Raw genomic sequence first — 21,413 nt, forward strand, 5'->3', positions numbered from 1 at the left:
CCAAACTCTTTTGTCTCAGGGCACCCCATGAATATTTTTTTAATCCGAGGCACCCTTACATTATAATTTTCACTCCCAGCACCTTATATTTATAGCATATCGTCGTTGTCGGGTGGAAACCTTGTATGTCCAAAAACGTTCGTTTTGCATTTATCATCTATAAAATGTACTAAACTAGTGAAAACAGCAGATCTACAAGCACACAACTGTGTGCTTGTAGATCGGCTGTTTTCACTAGTTTTGTGCGACAGTCTTGTATGATGAAGCAGGGCTTTGCTTTACCAAAAGACGTACACATTTGAAACTTGGAGATACCGGTACGAAGTTTCTGCCCGACAATGACAATTTTTAGTGATTATGTTACGAGGAAAACATTGAGATAATAGCCATTTTGGTTAGAACTGACTGAAAATAACTTTGCACTTCAAGTTTAAAATGATTCTAAATATTTTTTCAAGTGTCCAAATATTATCAAATTTTCCCAGGGCACCCCTGGACTGCCGTCGCGGCACCCCAGGGTTCCCCGTCACCCACTTTGAAAACCCCTGCGATATGTCATACACTGGCCATGAAGACGGAGATCCACATGGGAGCCACGCCGCTATTAGACCCTGTCTTGTTTTTTATTTCATAGCGATGGAGTGCCACAGCACAACAAATATTTACAAATCCTTGAGCCTTGGGCTTTTATGATGGTTGTGGAAAATTGAGATGGGCACGGTTCTAAAGTAGTAGAGCAGCAAGAGAGATAGAGAGCGAGTGAAATGTTATTATAGTGATGTGAAATTCAAGGGCATCACTCCTACACTTTTCTTTGGAGAAGGGACACTGCAACACCAACACTGTTACAACTAGACTGCACTCTGTCGAGGTGCATGCCAACTTGCTCCCTGTGCACTCGTGGCTTACTTGTGCGCCAGCAGAGTGCACAAGTACTGCGTTCGGTGGCGTATCTGTCGCGTATCTGCATAGGCTTAAGTCCTATTTTATACTTAGGTTATTCAAAAGGATCTGAGCTTGTAGATCTGCTATTTTTGAAATCGTTTGAGGTAAGGTAAGAAGTATAAAAAGATGGTGTGCGCTCGCGTGCACGCACACACACACACACACACACACACACACACACACACACACTATAACCATGGCGATATGAAGGCTGTCATCCATCAAGAGGTATTGCCTGTCCTTGTTCGAAAGTCCTAATCCCGTTGGTTCTGCTGTCTATTCTCCTGGTAGCAGCCCTACAATACCACACTAATGGGTCCAGATAGCTGAGGCACACACACACACACACACACACACACACACACACACACACACACACACACACACACACACACACACACACACACACACACACACACACACACACACACACACACACACACACACACACACACACACACACACACACACACACACACACACACACACACACACACACACACACACAATGGTCTGAGACAGAGTGAGAGAGAGAGAGACATGAGAGACAGAGAGATGCCAGCAGTCCAGTAGCCTAGTTCTTTCTCAAAAATATGAATTAGACCCTGAGTTCCAATTTTATAGACGGGTTTCTTGTTTACAAACATTGAGACTAAATGCACAGGTGACTGTATCATGTAATCAGTCCGTCCAATCCCCAAACCTGTTGTTTTGGGGAGCGCTGGTTAAGCCTGGTTTCATTGACTAATTTTGGTACAAATCAAACGTGACGTGGACCAGAAACCCGTCTATACTATAGGGCGGCTTGCACCAACACGGTTTAAGCCTTAAACTGGTTTAAATCAAGGTTTATCTTTTAATCACCTTGCACCAAACCTTAAACCTAGTTTTCATTAATCAGGTTTAGTTTTAAACCATCCTTTTAATCTTCGTTTTACTTTTCATTCTAAACCTGGATTAATGTTAATCCTCTTGCACCACTACTTTAAACTTCGATTTAAACATCAATAAGGGATTAATTGCAAAATGATTTAAATGCAAACATGCCATTGACATGAATGGGGGTCCCCCTTCTGCGAGGGAAGCCTCACAGGCAAACTGAAGCTGCAGACAGCGTTTCACAGTTGAAAACAAAAATCTCATCATAATTGTTGTCTTCCTTGTACATCGGCTATTTTAAAATAGCGAACTATTAAATATTTACAGGGACATAACACAGTCAGTTGTCATGGAAGTGGACTTCCCAACCAATATGCAGACGTTTTAATTTTCGAAATCGCTTCGTAATTGACAAAACTATCAAACTGTGGTGTATTTCTTTGCTTCCTAGTTCCTAGATAGTCGCGCATCACCGCGCCGCACCGCACCGCGCTGTAGCGAGCCGAGCGTCACCGTAGTATGACGGAGCGTTATAAAATTAAATATTTTTTGGCTACAGGCGCTCTTCTTAACATAGAAGGTGATAGGCCTGCCCACATTCTCCCCGAAGTAAATATATAAGTCACGTTAATGATATTAGGCTCAAGAGAATAGTTTATTCCAGTGTGTTTACATCACAAATCCAAGATGGAGGACATTTAAACCATGAATTAATCGCAGGTTATAGTTTTAATCACAGGTTAAGGGTTTAATCACAGATTTGTTAAGCAATGCTTAAATTTAAGTGGTGCAACACACCTCGATTTAAAATAAATCATAGATCAACAAAACCATGATTAACCCTAAACTAAGATTTATTTAAACCCTCTTGGTGCAAGCCGCCCATGAGTTAAATAAACACTGAGGATTTTTGCTGTGTACAGCATACAGTACCATTACTGCCTCTCAAGGAAGGACAACGAAGGAGACACTTTGTGTCCTGACAATGAGTGCTAAAGTTAACCCCCAAGGGTGTTCTTATGGACCCCATTGCATCCTCCATTTTTTACACTTTGAGTTAAATACACACCGAGGGGTTCACTCTGTGCACTGTGTGTACAGTGCAGTGACACTGACAACACAACAAGGAGTATTTGGTTCACCCTGGTGGGCTGCTGAGAGACGGCTCACTAGATTAATTGAAGACATCTCTTCCAAGTGTGTGTGTGTGTGTGTGTGTGTGTGTGTGTGTGTGTGTGTGTGTGTGTGTGTGTGTGTGTGTGTGTGTGTGTGTGTGCGTGCGTGCGTGCGTGCGTGCGTGCGTGCGTGCGTGCGTGCGTGCGTGCGTGCGTGCGTGCGCGTGCGTGCGCGTACGTGCGTGCGTGCATGCATGTATGTGTGTGGGTGTGTGTGAGTAAATACATACACACACATGAGTAGACATATACAACTGCTCCATTCACTTTTTCTTTTACATTTCTACCGCTTTATGCTTCCTAGCGTGCCTATATGTGTGCGCGCGCGCGTGCGTGCGCGCGCGCGCGCGCGCGTGTGTGTGTGTGTGTGTGTGTGTGTGTGTGTGTGTGTGTGTGTGTGTGTGTGCATCTGTGTGTGTGTAATTGAGCCCTGTGTGTGTGCAGCATGGCACTATCAGTTGTCTCGCTTTCTGTAGTCTCTCAATTAGTGGTAGAGTGGGTCCGTGGGGAGCCATTGTTTGAGCTGCAGTAGAAGACAAACAAGACCGCCACCACACTCTGGGGCTCCCTGGGTAACACTTGAGACTGCCGCAGTCATTCACACATGCACACGCACGTACGCACACACACAACCACACATAATACCATTGTAGTATATGGCAGGGTGCCATATACACATGCAAGCACCAGTTAAAGTTACTTTCCATCCCTCATATACTGTGTGCACAGTGCACATCCCATAACCCACACACTGCACATCATTTCGGAGCTCATATCTTTGAACGGGTAAGGGCTAGTAATACAAATACATGGATATATTGTATAACATGTCTTGCACACGCACACAAACATATTCATCCTGGCCCATATGGGGGGGGGGGGGGTCAGCGGCGCTGCATGCATGTCAGCATTTGTAATCAAAGACAACACGCGTGGCGGCTGGTGTTCACACTTAAACACCTTCTAACGCTAATTGACGCTAACATTCATACATACTTACAGTGCAGGCAAACAGACACATGCGGGCAAGCACAGAGAGAGAGAGAGAGAGAGAGAGAGAGAGAGAGAGAGAGAGAGAGAGAGAGAGAGAGAGAGAGAGAGAGAGAGAGAGAGAGAGAGAGAGAGAGAGAGAGAGAGAGATAGAGGGAGAGAGAGAGGATTATGGCCCACTACTTTACTGGTAAATGGACCAAAACCACAGATCCAGGGGGAAGAAAACGAGAGCACACATGTTTACACACAAATTACACCCTCTGGGATAGCTTAGCCCCGTTTCTACACTGAAAGGCCACACGGTGCTTCAAAACAATGTGTGATTGGACATTCCCCCTCGCGCTGTCTTATTTAGTTGTTCTGTACAATACTGGAAATAACAGTACTGTAGTAGATGTGGCCAAAAAGATCAAAGTCTCCTCCTCTCCTAGTATATGGGTCCAGTTTCTGGGGGGAATGCTTTTATTTGCAGCCTGTGTCATTTCTATCTATCCGTCTCCATCTCTCCCTCCTCCATCATTTCATCTCTGCTTCCATCCCACCCAAACCTCAATTTCCTCCCAGAGAGAAATGGAAGATTTTCCAAGTCATAAAAGTTTTATGGATGCCATAAGGGGTGATAGTGTATGATCCTGCCCCTCCGAGTTCGCCCTCCCTGTTCTTTATATCCCTGGGAGAGGAGACTGGAGAGATGGACAGCCAGGTTCTAATAACTCTGGACCTCATTTCCTTCCACTTTTCTCCTCCAATTCTCCTCTTATAATTTGTCTTTTCCATAATTTGAAATTTCACCAAAGTCGCTTCCAAAGCTGAAGAAATGTTAGAGCTTGTTGCTCTTTTGTCTTTGTAATGTACTTCATGCGCAAGATACAGTAGCATCCGGCATCAAGTCACCTGTCGTCTTCTTCTTCAACTTCTAGAGGACATGGTTCAGTTAAGAACTAATACAGGAGAGGGAGTATAATATACCGTGAGATATTGGCAATTTAGCACTGGCGTGTGCTACAGTCATAGACACAAGGCCGAAGGCATGCCATTGCCAATATTGAACGACATTGAGCTGTGATTATCCCACCGTTGAATTATTAATGTTCATGATTAACCCAGAAAAGGACTTCATTACAACAGTGTGGGAGGCTGCATCCTACTAGGTTAAACAAAGTGGCCGCATTCAGAGTGTTGCATCGTGAGACATTATCATCATCATTATAATGCCTTCCAGCCAATTGCAATGCAAGGTTATTTAATCTCTGTAGTGCAATTTTTCCACACAGAAAATAGCTGATCTACAAGCTTGAAACACGTCGCAGCTTGTAAATAAGCTATTTTCGACCCACAACCCACTGATGCGCGAGAAGGTATAGAACAGTAACGGTGGTATAGTACTGGGAATAGCACATATGCACTACCTTAATGGGCTTTCTTCTGTGGTGCAGGGAGAAGTCAACTATATAAGGCACTGGCTGACAAATGAAAATGTAGATATATTCATAGCGCTGGAGCAAAGTACGAGGGTACGCTGTAATACTTTTACAAGTGCGGATCTCTCCATCACAATGTCCCTTTTCAACAAACGAGGGAAATGAATTTCACGTACACAAGGCGGAATTGCCAAATGGAAGATGACAGTTATGCAGCTGCATTTACATGCCAGCCACTGCCATCCTCTCACCTATGGAATATGACAGTTTATTCAGCCGCACAGCAGCCGCGCCGTGCCAGCCACCGCCTTTCCCCCCCTCACTCGAGGAACCAAGACTGTTATTCAGTTGCATAGTGTGCCAGCCATTTGCCTTTCCTCTCACCTATGGAATATGACAGTTATTCAGCTGCTATAGCGTGCCAGCCCCCCAGCCCCCCCCCCCCCCTCCCCCTCACCTATGCGGCAGGCTGTAAAATATCAGGCGAGGAGAACAACAAGAGAAAATAAATGACTTTCTGGACAAAGGCGGCAGGCAGCAAAGCAGAAAGCATTTCTCCTGAGGGTGTAAGGGGGGGTGGGGGTGGGGGTGGGGGTGGGAGAGAGAGATGGAGAGATGGAGGAGAGGGGCGGCAGATATAGGGGGGGTGGGGACGGGAGGGATACATCACCTTGTGCAGCGCTCCATATCATTTGCATGGGTTTATACTCTCCAAGGCCCCCACCATGCAAATGACTCATAAAGTAGAAATAGAGAGACTTTGGAGCGGGTGTCAGGAGTGAATTTATACATGATTGCCAGGCGGGCCCGGCGTCCTAAATCATTTTCAATTAGATGACACTTTCAATATCGAGCCGCTGATTTAGAGATATTAACCCATTCAGAACGGGTACGCATATTGTGTATCATTATTATATGCTTTAACTAATGAAAAATAGCAGATGTACAAGCTCACAGCGTGGCACAGAGTGCCGCGCTGCGAGCTTGTAGATCTGCTATTTTTGAAAAACCGTGAAAATTAGAATTTTGACCCGATTCTATAAGTGTCTTTTGAATCCTTCTAAGGTTTTTTGAAAAACCTATGTTTCTATGTCAGCAATCTGGCCAGCCATCGTCAAAGAAAAGGTCCTTTTCATTTAAATGGAGCTCAGTTTGTCTGTTCTTGAGAGACTACAATGTCAGTGGTTCTCAAACCTTTTCATGTGAAGGACCCCAAACTGATATTTATTTGGCCACCATGGACCCCCATCTCAAAATATTTCGTTCCAGGGACCACCCAGAAGCAAAATTTGAGTTGCAAACGTTCGCTTTGAAAATACATTATATCCAAAGATTTGCACACATTTTCACGACTTTTTCAAAAAATAGCAGATCTACAAGCTCGCAGCGCGGCACTCGGTGCCGCGCTGTGAGCTTGTATATCTGCTATTTTTCACCGGTTAAAAAGCATTCAATAATTGTAAGCCTAAATGGGTTAAAACTTCTTCTCCCCTATCCTCTGCTGAGTTGAAAGCAAGCAAGCACATCCGCCCCCCTTTTCCTCTCGTCCTTTTCATCCTGTTTTTTTTTCTCCCTCTCATATCTCTCCTCTTAAAGGTATACATCAAAGAAGAACAGAGCGCCATTCCATTTAATTTCATTTAAATTCCTCATGACTTGCACTGACAGATGTACAGGTTTCTGCCCGGGTTGAAAAGCTGAGGACCTTTTTTTGATGAAAATGTGTGAGTCCTCCTGGGTTTTATGAGAGGGGAATGGCAAACACATCTAAAAATATTCATGTTGGGTTATATCTTAGAATATTTAAAGAATATTATACCGTTTACCTTTGCATAGTAAAATCCTTAGTGTTACTTTAAGTCAGAAGAGTGTACAAGTGGGACCAAATGGACCCCGTAAGGGTTTTACTGTGTGTGTCACAGTAGCTGCAGTTACATGAGCCGCATATTAATTCTGCACACATTAACACATCGATGGCAGAGGAAACCATGCAAGGCACCAACCTGCTCATCTGGAGCAGTTAGGGGTTCAGTGTCTTGCTCAGGGACACTTTGACACTAACCCAGGGGGTACTTGGGCTATCAGACTTGTGACTGAACCAGGAACCTTCCGTTTCTCAAGCCATGATGTGGCCAATACGGTAGGTCAGGAGCATATCACCTGTGTCTGTAGCTTGAGGCAACTTGATTTACTGTACAAGTACACCCCCTGGACATTACGCTAGTGTGTCAGGACTTACCCCCTATCCAACCCTTGATGCTGAGTGCCAAGCAGGGGACAATGCATTGTTTGACTGATGACAACAGCCATCTTTTTAACAATTAAAAGCTAAAGAAAAGGATAAACCATTTGTGAGTGCAAAAAGTGATTTTTTTTCCTCTCTCCTTTTCTTTTTTCAATGCATTCAGAACAAACAAGCAACATATGTTTTGACCAAAAACAAGGTCTTCTTCAGGCAAACAAAATTATTGTAACACCTACAGTATAGGAAATAACAATAAAATCCCTACATCAGAATGCTGCTCAGTTTAAAAACATAAAGAATTTTCAATTCTAATGTTACCCAATAGATATCACCCAATTAATGCATCACTGCTATCAGGAAATGTCTAGATCAGGGGTCTTCAACAGGGGGTCCGGGACCCCTAGGGGGTCCTCAGAGTTACTACAGGGGGGCCGCCAAAGCTTTGTGATGGGATCATGTTTTTTTATATTAACCACTTGAACCCTAGCATCCCTATTCTGAGTGGAACATTAGCCAAAAATAGCAGATCTACAAGTTTACAAGGCCTCGCGCTGCTATGTTTGGCAAAGATGTTTGTAGAGGGAAAAGAAGAGCAGACTAAAATATTTGATGGTTCAAGTGGTTAAATATCTGAAAATAAACATTACTCCAACATGATGACAGTACTGTCAAACAAGTCTAAGCTGTCTAAGAAATCTATAAACATTTTTAATCTGCAACACAATTTTATACAATATGTCGTGCGGGTCCCTGCTTCATCTCTCTCTCAGCTAAGGGGTCCTTGGCCTGAAACGTTGAAGACCCCTGGTCTAAATTGCGGTCATTGTGAAGCTCTGCCTCATGTTGTGCACCTTCCATGCAAGTCACGGTTGTCCAGTTAAAACTAGAGGGAGCTGTGCGTATACTGAGTCATCCAGACCAGTACACACAGTCAAAAAGTAGGTGAAGGTGCACAGAAAGACCAACCTTAGAAAGTAATCAGAAAGAGCATTTACAAGAAAGATTTTCATCTGAGAAAATAGATTGCTAGAGGAGGGGTTATAACACCATCATTTTGCATTTTATTGAGAATTGGGGCAGTTTATTTCCGATCGAGGTGGTATACGGTGCATGTTTATTTGGATTGGTCTTTTATTCTGGTTATTACTAGTTGAAAAAAGCCCCCCATGTACTGTAGATGCAGCAAGTGTGTGTGTGTGTGTGTGTATGTGTGTGTGTGTGTGTGTGTGTGTGTGTGTGTGTGTGTGTGTGTGTGTGTGTGTGTGTGTGTGTGTGTGTGTGTGTGTGTGTGTGTGTGTGTGTGTGTGTGTGTGTGTGTGCGCGCGCGCGCGCGTGCGTGTGCGTGTGTGTATACTAGATCTTCACCTTCACAAACAATGTGTGCATGTCTTTCACACATCATCAGGAAAAGTATTGATCCTGACTCCCGTCAAGCAGTCCCTCATTCCCCATTCCATCCACGCGTCCCGTGCTTCGACCTTTCCCTCACCACGACGCCTATCAGGCACTCATTGTAGCACCCTTAACGACTCCGCTGGCATCTCCATTCCCTAGATGGTGAGGTCCATCTGAAAGGTTCACATATATTACACTGAATGCATCAGCACGTCCCCGCTCTCTCCAAGCAATAAACTGGCTTTATAAATTGGCATTGGAGGAGTGCGGGCCCCATCTCAAAAAGCTCCATTCCTCCCGCGCCACCCGTCACCGTCAGCTTATCTCAAACAGTTAAGCCCCAACACCTTGGCAGTCCTATCTCCAACCAGTCACCCCCAACCCCCTCCTCCAACCCAAGCCATTTTAAGGTAATAAAGTCTATATCTTAATGGACATACGCTAAGAGAATGTGCTACAGTGATGCACTCAACTGGCTTCTCCCCCACCCACCCGTCCATCCTTCCATCACCCTACCCAACGTAGATAGAACCCTCCACCCCAGCCTCCTCTAAAGCAATAAAACCGCGGCTTAGATGGACATCTCCCACCTCCACATCCCTCTCCCCCAAACGTCTCTCTTTGACCCCGTCACCCCCCCCCCCCCCACCCCTTCTCATTGCCTTCCATCTCTCCTTCGGTCCTGTCACTCGCTTCTCTCACCGTCCATCCTCTCACACAGGGATGTGCAGATCAATGTTAGAGAGGCAGGGGCTGACATTTCTAAAAGGGCCCTTTGGTGAAAATATTGAAAATAGCAGACCTCCAAGCTCACAACCCGTCGCGCTGCGACGTTATTGTGAGCTTGGAGGTCGGGCTATTTTCGGTATTTGGTACCACACTAAACTAAGCATAATCAAGTGAATACTGGAGATGTGGCCTAACGGCATGAACAGAGAGTTTCAACATAAGATGCTGTGTTCAAGTTCAGGAGAGATTGGACAAGGCAATTCTCTTGAATGCTGCCTTCAGGTATGGCATGGAAAGGGGGCATATGCATTTCTTTCACCATAGTGAAAACTGCATTCATGGTCTGGAGAGGGCACTTTTTACAAATGGGGAAACAGGGCAGGGGCTCAAGCCCCCTTTTGATGTCTATGTGTGCACGTGGATGCTCTCGCATCCCTATATTCCACTTCTTCGATCTCTCCCCCTTTCTCGTACTCCCCCTTTCGTCTGCACCCCACCTCCTCCTCCATCTCTCCCTCTGTCCTATCAGCTACACCCCCCGCCCTCTGCGTTGGTTGGTTGTGTGCGGGGCAGGTCCTGCTGACAGGTCTGGGCTGGGCCGATAACACCAGGAGCTGAACAATGGAGGGAATATTGTAAAGCCTAATGGAAAGGAGCTGGAGGTGGAGGGGATCAGGGACATAAATCAGCCAGCCTGGCACTGATGGGGCTTTTCAACAGCAATAAGAGCGGCAATACCTCTCCCAGCACTACAGCATGCAGGACAGGAGAGGAGGGGAGAAGAGAAGAGAAGAGAAGAGAAGAGAAGAGAAGAGAAGAGAAGAGAAGAGAAGAGACTAACATATTGTCACTGTCGGGCAGCTTCACAATACAAAACCGTCGCACAAGACTGGTGAAACCAGCAGATCTACAAGCACACAAAGCCTCGCCCCTGTGTGCTTGTAGATCGGCTATTTTCACATTTTTAAAATGATAAATACAAAACGAACTTATAAAATGACCCTGATGCATAAATCCCCACATACTGTACACACACATACAGAGGCACACGCATTGCCACATCTGCATGCATAAACAATGTTCCACACGCGCGCGCACGCACACACACACACACACACACACACACACACACACACACACACACACACACACACACACACACACACACACACACACACACACACACACACACACACACACACACACACACACACACACACACACACACACACACACACACACACACACACACACACACGCGCACACACTCTAAAGCCCACGTCTCGAGGTCCATTTTAAGTAGGCACACTGTCAGTCAGTGGTGGTGGTGGGGTAGGGGGCTCCTTTAAGCCCAGTGCGAGTGATAAGCATGCAGCAGGGATGGATGAGTCACATTTTACCTTCATGCTGTTCTTCTATTGCCCATGTAAAGATAATGGACAGACCCACTTAGCAATCAGAGGTACAATTAGAGAGCTTCTCTCATCTCCATTCTGACTCACTACAAAGCCTTTCTCCTCGTCCCGTCCTGCTTTCTTAGCCTCCTTCCATCATTTCTAATTATCTTGGGGAGGAAAAAAATGAATCGGCTGTGCTTCTGGGAAAAGACGCTGTGTGCGCTGTTTTATTGACCGATAATGGTACCCAAGGACACCTACTAGAAACCAATTTCACTGTGTAGGGGGGCGAGGGGGCAAAATGGGTCAGTTCTCATCCTACTGCCAGGACTTTATAGTACTCTTAGTTTGATCTCACTGTGAGAGTAGGGATGGGACCACATGAACATTTCATATCACGATTATTGTGACAAAATTGCGACGCGTTGTGAGCAATTTTTTGGCAAAGACATTTGAAAGAGAGAAAAAGACGGTATCAAGTCCGTATATTATAAGTACCTTTTACCAATTATAGAGGGTTTAAGTGGCAGCTCGGCAAATAAAAGGTGAATTGCTCCCAGTGCATGACGGAGGACGATATCACGATATATTAAATCTACACAATACGATTATCGTGAATCACAAATCGTCCCTTCCCTATATGAGAGTAGTGCTGTTAAAACAAAAATCACATGGATAGCAATGCTGAACCAAGGTAGAACCTTGGGTTTTCATTAGTGACTGTGTATTCAGGGGTGTTCTGGGCCCTGGGTGTACAAGGATTCACTGCGGGACCCCCATGCATGTTCTTCATAGGGGGAGGGGGGTTTAACCCATTTAGACTGGGAACGCATGATTACGCATTATTTTGTGCTTTAACTATTGAAAAATAGCAGATATACAAGCTCACAGCGCAGCACCGAGATCTGCTATTTTTTTGAAAAATCATGAAAAGTCTTTGAATATCTCATATTTTTGTCAGTGGTGTTCAAATTCTTTCATGTCAAGGACCCCCAAAATGATATGTATTTGGCCACGGACACAGGGTCCCCCCCAGAAGCAAAATTTGAGTTACAAATGTTCGCTTAAAATATATATTGAAAGATTTGCACAAATCTTCACAACTTTTCAAAAATAGCAGATCTACAAGCTCGCAGCGCGGCACCGAGTGCCGCGCTGTGAGCAACAGTGTATATAGTAAATTCCTCTGTGTTAAATTAGCGGAGTTAAACTCTGAGCGTTTAACAGCCCTTATACGGGTCCATTTGGCTACATTTGTACACTCTCAGAATAATAAATGGATACATTAACTGCGAGGACTTATTGTTGAGCATCTTCTTCTGCATCTGTGCTCTGTGATCAATGAATCAGAAGAAGCAATTCTATTTGAAAGATCTCAAAATCACACATTTAGCCCATAATTACTAATATAAAGCAGATTCTGCAAATATAGAATTAAATAACTTTCCCTACAGGTATGAGACCTGTTTCGGCCATGCAATTAGAGTGAATGGAATCAACAGAAGCAACAGATAGGTAAGCAACAGATAGGTAAGACTTATTACATATTAATTACCCATGGGCTTTTCAGGGTTAGCTCCAGAATAAGTGTGAAAACAGTGTCTAAATGTGTGAAAGGGGGTTAGTGCTCAACTGTTGAACTTGGGTCATTGACCAGTCACATAGCTAGCCCAGTGCTTGTGGACAAGCACAAGTGCGTGCCAACTGCTAAGCTAGCCTTGGGCTACTGATAGCCCGGGGCGATCACAGAAGACAAAGTCTTCTTTACAATCCAAGTCTCTACGAACGTTCAACATAGGTTACTTTGAATATTTTTTGATCGATTGAATACTTTATAAGTCCCACCTCCAGGGAGGTTGTAGGTTCGAATCCAGCGTGGTGCATCCGGCTTTGTCGGATGCGAACACATTTTGGCCCGTTTGGGGGAGGGGGTGGGTGATATTATAGTGATTGCATGTACTCCTCCTACAAGCTGGGACGGCACCTGTCAGCAGGGAGTTTTGGGGCGGAAGCAGTAGTCCTCCCGATAGGGGCTCCTCACTGGCAGGTGAGTCTGAGACTGAGACTCAGTAGGATACAACAGCAGTGACAACACAGAAATATGTGTGTGGAGGAATTAATTAAGACTAATTTGGGGAGTAAAAATAATTGGCTACTGCACAGTAAGACATTAAAGCTAAAAGGATAACACAAAGTTGTGGGGACCTGTTTCCACTGCGGTCATACTGTATGTATTCAATTCATCAACATAGAATACAGAATGAACACAATAATAGATATCAACAAATACTAACAATATATAGAATGTTAACATATACAGAAAATGTACCCCTATGGTCTCATGACAGTGTTTTGTTTCAGATCTATAGCCTGCAAGTCTCTCAAGTCTCAGCACTGGTAATTAGAGGTGTAACAGAAATACCACACATACTGTGCACACACAACATGACAGGAAAAGAAATCATTGTCGTTGCTTGTATCCCACAGGGGAGGAGGTGACTGATTCAGCAAATTAATAGAATACTATATGGCGTAGAAACAACATCATCAAATTAGATATTCAAATTAAGTCTCATTATCAGAGTAATTGGGGTAGTAATTCAATTAGTATTATTGCGTGTGTGCGTGCATGTGAGTGTGTGTGCGTGTGTGTGTGTGTGTGTGTGTGTGTGTGTGTGTGTGTGTGTGTGTGTGTGTGTGTGTGTTGTACAGAACAAAATGGCATAGCCACACACACACCTCTGCTATGACCACATGTAAAAAGTATCTTAGGCCGCATGTAAACGCTGTAATCGCTTTAATTGGCTGCACGGTCATTTCCTAACAACGGTGGCTGGCAGCTGCCCATGCAGACTGAGCATGTTGAGGAGGAGAGAGAGTGTGTGTGTGTGTGTGTGTGTGTGTGTGTGTGTGTGTGTGTGTGTGTGTGAGTGAGTGAGTGAGTGAGTGAGTGAGTGAGTGAGTGAGTGAGTGAGTGAGTGAGTGAGTGAGTAGTAGGGATGGGACGATATGAACATTTCATATCACGATTATTGTGACAAAAGAAATCGCGATTTACGATATTATCGCGATAATCACAATCCATTATCTTGGGGCAGGACATTTGCCAAAAAATAGACGTGTTGTGAGCTTGTAGATCTGCTATTTTTTGGCAAAGGCATTTGATAGAGAGTGAAAAAAAGAATTACGTATATTTGAGTACCTTTTACCAATTAGAGAGGGTTTAAGTGGTACCGGATATGCAGCTCTGAAAATAAAAGCCGGTGAATTGATCCCAGTGCATGACGGAGGACGATATCACGATAACTTTAAATCTCCACGATACGATTACCGTGAGTGTTTTTTTATCGCGGTAAACGATAATATCGCGTATCGTCCCATCCCTAGAGTGGAGTGGAAAGAAAGTGATTAGACATCCTCCACAGGTCTTAAATCTCCATTAATCATTGCCCTTCCATTCACAGCCTTGACTCTGACACAGATAAGGGGCTCCATAGAAAGGAGGAGGTACGGAAGAGAGAGAAAGGGGAGGAAGTGGGGGTCGTGTGTGTGTGTGTGTGTGTGTGTGTGTGTGTGTGTGTGTGTGTGTGTGTGTGTGTGTGTGTGTGTGTGTGTGTGTGTGTGTGAGGGGAGAGATCAGAAGACTTGTTAAAAATAATAAGCAGCTACAAAGCCACGTGGAGAGGGCTTGGCCAGATGGGAATTGCTGATTAAATTAAAGGCTCGTTAATCAGCCCTTGACCATGACTCCCCCATTTCTCTTGTTCAGCTCGCACCACTGACTGGCTGCCCTTTTTTTTCCTTTTCTCACCCACCCTCCCTCTTATTATTAAGCAAAGCAGCGAGAGAAAGGGAGGGTGTCTCTCCTGCTGAAGGGTCAGGGTTAAGGCTCCGCCGTAGAGGCATGGGATGAGAGAAGCAAGGTCCGGGGGCAGCCCCCTGCTTCCGTGATTAGCCTGGAAAAACAGTAAGTCTGGCTTTTCCACCTCCTTGACCACCCCACCGCTCCGTCTGGAGGCTACAGTGAGTGTTAGTCGGGTCCGCATCTCACCTCCCTCTTTCTCCAACTCTGGGAGTGGACATAAATGTAATGAAATGGACCCTTACGGCTCCATTCGGGTTATACATCCGTCCACTCTCAGAGTTACAAATGAATAAATGATGAACACTGGGGGATTTTACTGCGTGAAACTTGAGTTAACTTGGCAGACTGCTAAATTTCAGCTGTGATTTGGCAGCAGCAGTGGTGGTGGTCAGTGGTATAAAGTAGCTAAGTAGATTTACTTTACTTAAGTACGGTACTTAAGTACAATTATTTGGGGCTAGTGTACTTTATTTGAGTATTTCAAATTGCCAGTACTTTTACTGGGAATTACTCCACTACATCTCATAGTCAAATATTGTATACTTTTACTCCGCTAAATTTATTTGAAAACTTTATTTGCTAGTTACTTTGTAGATTTAGATTATTATTAGAAAACATACATTAACCACTTCAGCCGTATATACTGTACATTTTGGCCAAATGAAAATAGCCAATCTACAAGCTCACAAAGCGTCGCGATGCAACACATTGTGAGCTTGTAGAGCTTGCTATTTTAGAAATATCTTTATACATTTGAAAACTGTGAAACGGGACCTTCTGCACAATGAGTATGTTCTACTTTTGGTACTTTTAAGTACATTTTGATACCAATAATGTTTTACTTTTACTTGTAACAGAGTATTTCTACATTGCAGAATTGATAATTTTTATTAAGCAAAAATTGTGAGTACTTTTTCCACAAAGGTTGTGGTGGTGATGCATTAGGGTGAATTGGGGGGGGGGGGTAGTACCGAGCATGAGGGATGGCTGTAGGCGTGAGTAGGCAACGCAGTGATGATGAAGTGGTCTTGAGAGCCCAGTGCCTGTTTCATAATGGTGGTGATTATGCTGAGGTCATTACAACCTGCCTATTACATCACACAGATGCCAGCAAAGGGAATCCCCTCCCACAGTTGCCTCAATAGAGAAAAATGTATTTTTTCCCCTCATTTACAGAATCAATCAATTACCCGCTGAGATGATCGATCAATCAATCAATCGGTCAATCTATCAATTCAATGAATTCCTACTGAATGCAGAACATACACATTATGGATGTTGTGCCTTCTCTGATTGACATAATAGGGAAAAGAAATGGTATGCTCATTATAACTCAATCAATTAGGAAGGTAGCCCATTAGACTATCAATCAATTAGATAATCTACACATTTCTGACACTAAGGCTGTGAAATAATATATGCATAATGTGCATGTGTCTATAGTGACAGCCATATCATTACGTTTGCTGGCGTTGGCTTTAAATTGACAGCATTGTGCAGTAAAGTACCTCCACTGCTAAGCACATGTACTGATAGATGGATTTTACAGGCCATCGTTGGCACCTGCATACACTGTGGGGACAATAACACTGTAGCAGAATTATAGGGATAAATATTGAAAGCCATCCAAAAATAAGCTACCAATCAGTCCCTGACGCATACTTTTAAATAAAGAACGCATTAAACTAAGCATCACTTAGAGATGTGCCGATTGATCGGTGAGTGATCGCGATCGGCCGATAATGCCTCGATCGTAATTTGATCGGTATCGGCTTTGCCTCTATCAGCTTTGCCGATCTACAAGCTAGATCAGCTATTTTCACAATATTCATCTGTGGGACTGAATGTAACCTCAGCTTCAACTCCTACAAGTTGAATTGGATACTAAAGGACCTCAGCCTGCAATCTCCCAATGTTTATACTTAATATACAATGTCAATGTTGTGTAAGAAGAATCATTAAATATATAAATGCTGCTACAGTAACACAATAAATAGAAGAATTTGTGGATTTGACGCTGTGATCGGAGCATCTCTAGCATCACTGCATCCCCAGGATGCATACAATTCTATCCTTCCTGCTATCAGTAATTTCACTAAACCAGCTGAGCTGCATGTGGTGGAGTCTACAGCTGTGCGTTCTGGCATTATTGATGAGATGATTGAGATTGTCTTGTAAATCCATGCTTCTGTCCTTTATTAACTACATACAAGTAGCTATTTGCCACTATTTGTTTAAATTAATGTCCTTTTTGATGTTTTCACCATTGATACATAATGCGTGTGTCGTCGCGGGACCCATAAAATAATTCTGGGACCCATTTGAATGAGCACCTGTGGGTCCCGGGACCCATTACATTGAAAACCTAGCAACATCACTGTACCAATTAAACATATGAATCTCCCCGTGGCTATTATCAGGTATATAGATACAGGTAAAAATGAACCCTGTTCGCCCCCCAAAACGCTGTTCCAACCGCCCTCTATGCACTCCGCCCCGTGAGGTCCCCGTAGGATCACCAAATAAATTGAACAGGAGTCCTTGACGCGTCTGACAACATCCCTCCCGTGCCTTGGCCCCCAATCCCTTTCTCTATGCTCCAACGCTCCCCCACACACCCCCCTCACCCTCCCTCTGCCACAGGGCAAGGGAGTAATAGGATCCCTGGGCTATCTGACCCCCTACATATCACTAGACCTGGCACACAATGCGAGGAGGGAGCAGCCACTTAAGACGGAAATGGAATGGAGGTGGAGGAACAGCACAGGACGGAGAGAGAGAGAGAGAGAGAGAGAGAGAGAGAGAGAGAGAGAGAGAGAGAGAGAGAGAGAGAGAGAGAGAGAGACGGCTAGAAATGAGGAGAGAGAGAAGGCAAGAGAGAGTGAGTGAGAGCAGGGGCGTCACAAGGGGGGGGGGGGGGGGAGGTGGGACTGATTAGGGCCCAAAGTGGAGAGGCCTTATACTTTAGCTATTGAAAAATAGCAGATCTACACGCTCATAGTGCGGCACCGTGCAAATCTTTGAATATAAATATATATTTTTAAGCGAACATTTGTAACACAAATTTTGCTTCTGGGGGGTCCCTGTAACTAAATATTTTGAGATGGGGGTTCGTGGCCAAATACATATCATTTTGGGGGTCCTTCACATGAAAAGGTTTGAGCACCACTGGTATGGAAACAGGATTTTTTTTTAAACCTTAGAAGGATTTGAAATATTCAAAAACTTGCACAAAATGTTCATGATTTTTCAAAAAATAGCAGATCTACAAGCTCTGCAAGCTTGTAGATCTGCTATTTTTCAATAGTTAAAGCACAAAATAATGCGTTATCTAAATCTAAATGGGTTAAAACCCCTACCCCTATGAAGAACATTCATGGGGGGCCCCGCAGTGAATCCTTGTACACAGGGCCCAGAATTTGGTGCGACGCCCCTGGGAGAGAGTGAGAGAGGGAGGGAGAGAGAAGCAAATGAGGAAGTGTGTGGGGGAAAAAAAACAAGTGCCCAGCCATGTGTGAAAGACATAATTGAAAATGTCAAAAGATGTAAGGAATGACAGCAATGAACTGGCTGAGCACGGCAAGGCAGTCTGTCAGTGAGCTAGAGCTATAGTACCACAACCCTGAATGGATTCTCTGTCCTGCTCCCCAGACTCCCACACCGCACACACACACACACGCACAGGCCACAGGGGTGTCGGATCAAATCAAGCCTGGGCCCTGGGTACAAGGATACACGTCAATTATTTTGTGCTTTAACTGTTGACAAATAGCAGATCTACAAGCTCAAGTCTTTGAATGTTTCAAAACCTTTTTTGAAAAAAAAAAAAAAAAAAAAATATATATATATATATATATATATGTCACGGTTAGATAGAGAAACGGTTAGATAGAGAAACGGAGCGCTCGCCGTGCCGCACGGGGCGGAACAAGCGGTCGCCACAACAACGTCCTCCAGGCGGAGCCGCTCGATTGTCCACGACATTGCAAGCGGCGCCAGGGCCGCCGGCCGGCGGAGCGCCGCGCGAGTTACGAAGCCGTGGTGAATGCAATCGTTATATTTATGCCCAGGCCGTAAGGCCTGGGCAAGCTAGGCTAGGCTAGGCTAGGCTAGGCTAGGCTAGTAAATAAAGAAAGAGAGTCGCAAACGAGTGACGTCAGCGCCTTCACTAGTGAATGGCTGTCGTCGCCATCTGGTGGTGATTGGTGTGTGGTGAACGACAAAACAAGCGCTCTTACCACAGTCTAACCGAGTTACCCAAACTAACCGTAACACATATATATATATATATATATATATATATATATATATATATATATATATGTGTGTTTCTATGTCAGTGGTGCTCAAACGTTTTCATGTGAAGGTCCCCAAAATTATATGTATTTGGCCATGTACCCCCATCTCAAAATATTTAGTTCCAGGGACCCCCCAGAAGCAAAATTTGAGTTACAAATATTCGCTTTGAAAATGTGTGCAAATCTTTGAATGTATGTATTTTTTAAGCAGATCTACAAGCTTGTATATCTGCTATTTTTCAATAGCTAAAGAATCAAATAATTCCAGGCCCCTTCACCTTGGGGCCTAGTAACTCAGTCCCACTTTTCCCCCCCTTGTGACGCCCCTGCGCACACACACAACGCGCGTGAACACTTTAAAGCAAGTTGAGGTATTCTCCCTTACTCATTTAATCGCGTCCATCTGCTCTTTGTCTGGTTTCACCTCTCGCTAAGGCTGGGTATCTTCTTCTGGTCTGTGTGGGTGTGCAGCACCTGTAGTTGTGCTCGCTGTATGCAGGCTATGTGAGAGTGTGCATAGGGAACGGTTGAAAGGCAAAATTGATGCCATATCAGCACTTCTATTCTAGAATATAAATAGCAGTCTACATCCTTGAACCTGATGTCACTTTCCCCACTAATCCTTCTCTCCTTTCCTTAAATCATTGCGTTTCTTTCCTCTCGATTCTGTCTTCTATATAGCCGCACAGTATCTCCCTTTCAACCTCAGAGATGAAGAAGTGATTGTGGGCATACCGTGTGCATACACGATGAGGTGAGAGCATGACTTGTAATTTATGTGGTTCTCCTGCCGTTGAATATGCTTTATCGTGCAATAACGATGGCTGAATTAAAGAACCAGTATGGGGGATTTCACCTGTACATCTCCTTCAGAAAGATCACCTGCATGCCTTTCAGTTGCCAAGAATGTAACCCATGGAAGGGTGATACATGCGAGGATTAGTTACAGTACAAGCTAGGGCATTCACGAATAGTGATTTTTAGCACTCAAATTATTTGACCTCAAAGTATTCGAATAGTCGAATATTCGACAGGACTGACCAAACTGTCAAATATTAAGTACAAGTGGCAAACATTGTGAAAATAGCCGATCTACATGCTCTACAAGCATGTAGATCTGTTATTTTCACAATATTTATCTGCGGAACCGAGTCACATTAAATGTAATACCTACAGTTCCGAGTGCTTGTCAGGGTGGGGGTCCCCAGTTCAAATATGTTTATTTTGGGGGTCACTGCCTAAAAAGTTTTGAGAACCCCTGATATAAAGCATTAAGAAAATCATCCACCAGGGGCATTGACAACTCATTCTTATGACTTCCTATCTAGCCAAGCTTTATAAACCATATATTTAAAAAAAAAAAAAAAAAAAAAAAAGAGAATATTCGACTTCGGTGAACAACGTCGAATAGTGACTTTGATATTCGAATATTCAAATATTTTGTGAATGCCCTAGTACAAGCAAACCAAATGTCATCATGACCAATGTCCAGTCTCTGTTAGTGCAAGCTATTACCGCAAATATTGCTATGGCTACAATATCACAGTGAAGAGGACGTTGAAATTGGAGGCTTAATTTATCCAAGCTCACTATTATAACTATATTACAGTAAAATGGATAAAACAGCAAAGAAATGCAAGCATCACACACACTTGACCCACGCCATTTGGACGGCTCAAAGCTCTTCGGCGGTCAATTAATTTCTGCACTGATCTACAATGGAGGAAGAAGGCCTATCTGAGTGTGCACACAGCACTTTCTATCTCAACTCTGTAATCGGCAAAATTAATTGTCTAAATGAAATAAAGAAATGAGCCGGGCCAATTTAAATAAATGTTATGTAATAAATGTTTCCACGATGAAGTGAATACTGTATGTATATCTAAATGCATCAGTACATATTCTATATTGGATATTATTCCTATGCAATGGAAAATCATATGTAAATCTGAATTAATTGACACACCTTGCGGCTTCGCTACATTTTACAGACACTAATGTAGGTAAATTGGTGATAATGTGTGTGGGGGGAGGGCAAGGCAGGGGGAGAAACTACATTACGGAACTTCGC

The 21,413-nt window shown here is 43.9% G+C and overlaps 1 protein-coding gene across 1 annotated transcript in view; it reads right to left on the reverse strand.

Annotated features, from left to right (window-relative positions):
* LOC308282174 (uncharacterized protein) overlaps positions 1–21,413 on the reverse strand; it is a gene marked incomplete at both ends in the record, with an annotated part of 55,523 nt that overhangs the window by 18,468 nt on the left and 15,642 nt on the right. The window contains 2 exons of the mRNA XM_080722519.1: positions 10,200–10,396; positions 10,521–10,531. Coding sequence (XP_080578645.1) covers positions 10,200–10,396; positions 10,521–10,531 — 208 coding nt within the window. The remainder of the gene's footprint in view (positions 1–10,199; positions 10,397–10,520; positions 10,532–21,413) is intronic.

Source organism: Nannobrachium achirus (genome assembly GCF_963921795.1).
Source record: "Nannobrachium achirus genome assembly, chromosome: 3".
Classification (NCBI taxonomy): domain Eukaryota; kingdom Metazoa; phylum Chordata; class Actinopteri; order Myctophiformes; family Myctophidae; genus Nannobrachium; species Nannobrachium achirus.